Source organism: Silene latifolia, chromosome 5 (genome assembly GCF_048544455.1).
Source record: "Silene latifolia isolate original U9 population chromosome 5, ASM4854445v1, whole genome shotgun sequence".
Lineage (NCBI taxonomy): Eukaryota > Viridiplantae > Streptophyta > Magnoliopsida > Caryophyllales > Caryophyllaceae > Silene > Silene latifolia.
The window spans coordinates 7,247,772-7,254,403 of record NC_133530.1 but is presented as its reverse complement, the minus strand read 5'-3'; the positions used below and the strand labels follow the sequence as shown (position 1 = coordinate 7,254,403).

At 33.9% G+C, this 6,632-nt stretch overlaps 1 protein-coding gene across 1 annotated transcript; it reads right to left on the bottom strand.

The window, feature by feature from the left end:
* Positions 1–3,018: 3,018 nt before the first annotated feature.
* Positions 3,019–4,012, bottom strand: LOC141654747 (uncharacterized). The gene is made up of 2 exons (XM_074461864.1): positions 3,945–4,012; positions 3,019–3,826 (listed from the first exon to the last, which is right to left on the bottom strand). Exons 1-2 carry the CDS (start codon positions 4,010–4,012, stop codon positions 3,019–3,021), a joined length of 876 nt encoding a protein of 291 aa, XP_074317965.1.
* Between the last annotated feature and the right edge of the window lie 2,620 nt (positions 4,013–6,632).

The window sequence follows — 6,632 nt, the reverse complement described above, 5'->3', positions numbered from 1 at the left end:
TTAATATATTTTTGTAACATATCCTAAAATTACGATGAAATAATTTTGATATAAATTCACTACTCCCGCTATTAATATTTTACTCTTATTAATGAAACAATAGTAATAACATTTCACTATTTGCCCGTAATCATTGTTACTTTCACTACTCCCGCCGTAATTATTGTTACTGTCACTACTGCCGCAATATTGATAATTTCACTACTCCCGCTATAATTATTGTTACTTTCACTATTGCCGCATTAATATTAATTATTTCACTACTGCCGTTGTTGTTTCTACCACTCTCACTAATTTCGTTGATAGTATGGTTACTTTTACTATTCAAATGAGTGATTACTATCATATAACTATATCCAATGTTACTACAATCTTTTCTTTACTGACGAAATTACTTTTACTACTTAGACATGCAATTTTAAGAGGATTATATATTTATATAAATATATTACATATATGATTAAATCAAATCGAAAGAATTATGCAATATTATATATTATGAAATCTAACTTGAATTATTTATAACCTACTTATTATATTTTTGTATGTTAAATAATTAACATCTCTATACATCTAATAAATTATAAAGTTTAATAAAATTGCATAGATTTTAAATATAATATATAATTTTATGATGATAATAATTATAATACCATAAGTGTGCATGTTTATACTAATTAATTATTTTATTTTAAGGAAATTGACCATCTTCTAGTCTTCTATAAATATTTAGGAAAATTACCGGACATCTTTTTTCTTTTAGTCTCCTTGAAATTGACCATCTTAATTAATTATTTTATTTTAAGGAAATTGACCATGTTTAGGAAAATTATCAAGTTTCTATATAATTTAATTTTAACCCAAACTATATAATATTTGCATTGAGATCCCTTAATCGGGTCCATCACACGGTGCTATTAATTTAAAACTATATAGTATAATTAATTTGTATAACTTTCTTTAATTACATTGAAGTCCCTTGGTTTCTGGATTTAATATATAGTATTGATTATTAGTGTTTAATTTCACTTAAGTATTTACAGAATTTGTTTGTAAATTACTTAAATTAAATAAATATTTTCCTTTTCATATATTTTACATTTTCCTAAGAAAATATTTTATATGATTTTAATACTTATTTGTCGATTAATTAGTTCTGTAAAACATCTTCTATATACAACAAAGTTATAGTAACAATAATAGTGAGTTAATGCCTTTTAAAAAAAAAGTAGTGAATTAGTGACAATACAATTTTTTTTGTTTTCAACTTCATTTATTCTTCTTCGTTTTTAATTTCTTATGTATTCAATTTTTTTTTTATTTCGAATACATATAATAGTACTCCATATGAAATACCTTGAAATTATTAACTTATAGTTAATGCGTATTTTTTTATTGTAGTTTTTTTTGAGTTAATTAAATTTAAATCTAATGGAATATGGATGGATTTTTAAAGTAAATAAGTGAATTAAATTAATGCAATATAATAATAAATTGGATAATCCACGTCATATTAGTTTGCCAAGTCACATGTTATTGTATACATGGCTTTTTTTCATCCAATGTGGCATTGTCTATGTGGCATTTTTAGGCTAGCCTTTTAATAGTATTTATAGATGACCTAGTACCTAGGGATGGCAGTCCCACCCTTACCCTGTGGATATTCATCCACCCGAAATTAAATGGGTGGGATATGGATGACGAATTTTTTTCGAATTTAGGGTAGGATATGGATGTGGGTGAATTTAGGGTGGGATATGGATTATCGTCTCTCACCCGCTTAATCACCCTGTGGATATCCGAAATTAATATTTATTACTAAGTTAATAATTATTTAGGTCATTAATGATTTCCCTTAAAAAGTATATTTTTTTTATCAGAAATTTTACTTAATTTTAATATCATACTGTTATTTAGGAAAAGTAAAACTTGCGTTTATGTGGATATTGTTATTTTCACTAATCAAAGTAACTTACTTTTATTAGTTTAATCAATAATATAATGCGTTGGTGGTTTCTTTGTAGTTGGCATGGCGTATTTGTATGATCACTTGCTTTGTAAAGACACTTTGTTGTTGGATATATCCGGGTTGCTATTTGCTAAGACATATTGTTACTTGATTTATGTATGCCTTTTAATATTATCGCCACAATTTTTTTACGATATATTATCTTTAAATTTTATAAGCTGTGAAAATATCCAACGGGTACCCGCTCCACCCGCTTCACCCGGTGGATATGGATATGGATGGATGAAAAAATATTAAATGGATGAGGGTGGGATATGGATGATCATAAAATAAATGGATATGGATATGGATATGGCTCCACCCCATCCATATCCCACCCATTGCCATCCCTACTAGTACCCGTTCAAGAATTACTCATTAGGAGCAATTCTTGAATAGTCCCCATTTGGAACTGTCTTTATACGTTTCAAGTTACTTAGGTAGTAAACACATAGTTGTGATTTTATTAATGAGAAAAGAATTTGGTTGCAATTTCTTCAATGTTCTCTGAATACATATGTGGAATATAGATCTATTCCACATTGTGTATTTAGAGAACTAAGGGGAAATGCTGCCGAATTTTTTTTCTCATTAATAAATCACAAATGTGTGTTTGCTAGTGACTCGAAACGTACATTGATGGGTTTAGGTTGAAGTGATAAGGACCCAATTGAAATCTTGAAATTAGCATAAAATGGAGGATGCGATAAACATTGTTGATGTACTATAATGTGACAAGTTAGTACAAATTTAAAGTAATTTTTTTTTTGTTGAAATTAAATATTATTATTTAAAATGGTTAGTTTGCTATATATTGCCTTGATTAAAATGATGAGATCTGAACGTAGCTGGATGTACGAAGAAATAGTAGATAAGAAGAAATGTCCTATCGCTAGATTTGTAAAGGGAGTTTGTGAATTTATTGAATTTGCTAGATGTCAAGATTCATATGATTTGAAACAACATAAACTTTTTTTTTTTTTTGAGGAAAAACACCCCGAAGGTTATTACTATATTAAAGATAAATCATACGCCACCGCAGAGTCCGCAATAGGAGGTAACAAGTTCGACCATACAGTTTTACCAACTATCCTAGGAAAAACATGAGCTAAAGCATGAGCCACCGAGTTATTAATGCGACTCGTATGTGACCAAATAACAGAATGAAAACTATTTGAAAGCGATAAAATGTCTTCAATGAGTAATAAAAACAAACTCCTCCCATTGCGATGTGCTTGCAGTGCTTCAATCACCTGAAGGCAGTCACTTTCCACCACTACCGCTTGATGACCGCGTATCTGTGCCTCTTGCAGACCGTCATATACAGCCACCGCTTCCGTAAACCGGGGTTCCCACTCCGAGCTCCTCACTACCGTCAAGCCCCATAGCACCTCCCCTCTTGTATCCCTACAAACTACTCCCGCGCTAACCCCCTCACCTTCCTTGACCCCCGCATCTACGTTAATCTTGACATAGCCATTCGATGCCGGCTTCCACCCATCATTCTCCCTCTCCTCCGTCCTCGCCTTTCGCTTATTAGAATAGCCAAACCCTCCCTCACCCCCGGTCTCCATCTCCGAAATGATATCCCTGACACGCCTTACAATTCTATCCGGTTCAATCATGGCTCCGTCAAACGCTACCTTGTTTCTGTGCTCCCAGATCGCCCAACATCCAACCATGTACCTCTCCACCTCCCGCTCGTCACCAGCCCTCCAAATTCCCTCCACCCAGTCCCGAACCTCCCCCATTCCAGCCGCCCTATCCTGCTCCTCGGCACCATCCAAGTTGAGAGAGCTCCACACCCACTTAGCCACACTACAATCTCGGAACAAGTGTAAAGATGATTCAGAACTAGAGGTACAAAAATAACAAGAAGAAGACTCACCTCTTACTCGGGCTGCTATGTTATCCAAGGTTGCCAATGCTCCGCTACACAGCTGCCAGAAGAAAATATTGATGCGAGGCCACACCCGAGTTTTCCAAAGCCGATTCCACAACCATCGTTATGTTATCCAAGGTTGCCAATACTCCGCTACACAGCTGCCAGAAGAAAATCTTGATGCGAGGCCACACCCGAGTTTTCCAAAGCCGATTCCACAACATAAACTTAAGTGTCCTTGTATTAAATGTAAAAACTTAAAATATTTATTTGACATTGAAGTAGAAGAGCATCTTGTTACAAATGGTTTTTTTTTTTTTTTTCGTACCAAAAAAAAAAATAAATGGTTTTTTTTTTCAAACTACTAGAATTGGAACTCCCATGGAGAAAAATATTATCCCGAAGAGCCTCAAATCCAATAAAATGAGAACCCATATAGAGATATGGTACTTGATGTCTTTCAGTCTTATGATTTCATTAATGACGACCGTGTACCAATGATTGATGAAGAACTACCAAACCCAAAAGCAAAAGTTTTTTTTGACATGCTAAGTGCTTCCGAAAACCTTATATGTCATTTAAAGCCGTTGATAGTATTGCTACGTTGGTTGAGGATGTTATACCCGATAATAATGTTATGACCCGAAATTTCTACGATACCAAGAAAGTGGTTAAAGGTCTTCAGCTTCCACATGAAAAGATTGATGCATGTCCTAAAGGGTGTATGCTTTTTTGGAAAGATGATGCTTTGTTTGACAAATGTAAGAAATGTCAAAGGGATAGATATGAGACAAGTGAGGAAAATATTGTTTTGAAGGGGAAGAAAGGTAATAAGAGGAGTGGAAAGAGAAAGAAAGCAATATTAGTAAACACATTAATTTATTTTCCATTAGCTCCAATACTTCAAAGAATGTATGCCACGAAAAATCTTGCCAACCAAATGAGATGGCAAAAAGAAATTCCTCGCACACCAGGAAAGATGTGTCATCCGAGTGACGGAGAGGAGTGGAAGTGTTTTGATAGGTTATATCTTGATTTTGCCGAGGAACCTCGCAATGTGAGACTTGGCTTGTGTACGGATGGGTTTGACCCTTTTGGTCAATTTGGTAGAAATTACTCGTGTTGGCCCGTTGATAAGCGGGGTTTGTCGCACTCCCCCGATCAAACAAATAACTCAACTAATGTAGTAGGGTAGTCGAGGTCGAATCCACAGGGAGCATGGGTGATTACTAATCGTTTTAAATCTTTGTTTAGCTAAGTCGGAAATATTTGGATGAGATTGTTAAACTAAACAACTAACATAAATGAAATAAAATGCAAATTAACTAAAGATGATAAATGAGTAAGAGAGGAATAAAGTTGTAAATCAAATGAATAAAAGGCCTAGAACTCGGTTCTCCCACAACAATTCGTAATTCCACATACTAATTCCCTAGGCTAATCACTCGGGTAGACAAGTAAGGAGGAGATGGCTCTAATTCGCCTAAGACCCCCCTCTCGGGTTCGAAGTAGGACACTAGCACTACCCACCAACCCCCCTCTCGGGTTCGAAGGTAGGAATCCCTAACTCAACACTCAACAATCCCAAAATCATGCACAATTCCGAGGAGGTCAAGAAATCGGTCAAGGTCATTAAGTACCCATCGTTTTCCGGGTCATCCCACTCCCTCTCTCAAGGGTCGATTTCAAACGCTAATTTAGAGGTGCCCTACCCTGTTCTCCCTTTCGGTCTCAACCTAGGTTAGCAATAGGGTCGAATTAGGGTATCCAAATCACAACCTAACCAACTCTCGTTGGTGGACAAGGGTCATAAATCGACACTACCCAAAAATCAATCCATAAACCCAAATCAATCCTCTAAACTACCCTCACCAATTTCCCCAAATAATTAGCCTTTATGAGATTCAATTAGTGAAATTACTCATATTGGGTCAAACCGAGTCCTAGTGGAAGACTACTCACTAATCATGTTTCTTAAGACAAAGGAGATAATAAAGATGGATTCTTTAATCATGAACATGGTGGGAGAATAAATTCTACTACTAATCATGTAATTAATCAACAAAATTATGAGGAAAGACAAATTAATCTAAGATGGAAAGAGATTAATACAAAAAGACACAAACTTTAACAATAGCAACTCAAAGATTCAATCTTTGAGAGCAACAACAATGGAAAACAAAGAAAAGATGAACAAGAGAGAGATTAGCATCAATTAAACAACAAGAAATAGTATTCTAACATGAACAACTAAACAAGAATTAAGAGAAAAACAAAATGTAAACAAATGAAAATAAGGAAGAGAAATTATACCAACTCAATAGCAAAGAAAGGAACTTGGATTGAAATATGGAAGGATTCTTCAATTCTCCAAATACAACCCAAAATTACTAATTGTAAACTAATAAAAAGAGAAGAACTTGAATGAACAAAAGAAGAATTAAACTAATAATTAAAGAAAGATAATAACTTTTTATTGAATGAAAATAAGAGAGGAAATATGAGGGTTTTTACAATATTGAGAGAGAATAAGATGAACTAGTCTAATTTAATTCTAAGGTAGTAATGGGTGTGTGTTTTGTCTAATGTTGTGTGGTGTGTCTTTATACTAGGAGTACTAATCTAATTATAATAATAATAATAATAATAATCCTAATAATTCTCTAATTCCCTCAAAAAACCATCGACACAAAGTTTTACACAAACCAAGCAATTGAAAAACAAAGAAAAAGGAAAAAGGGG

Excerpts from the sequence above, each read along its gene's own strand:
- LOC141654747 (XM_074461864.1), bottom strand. The coding sequence starts at position 4,012 with ATGGTTGTGGAATCGGCTTTGGAAAACTCGGGTGTGGCCTCGCATCAA. Across the intron at positions 3,827-3,944 it reads TATTTTCTTCTGGCAGCTGT|TGTGGCTAAGTGGGTGTGGA; the intron begins GTAGCGGAGCAT and ends CCGAGATTGTAG.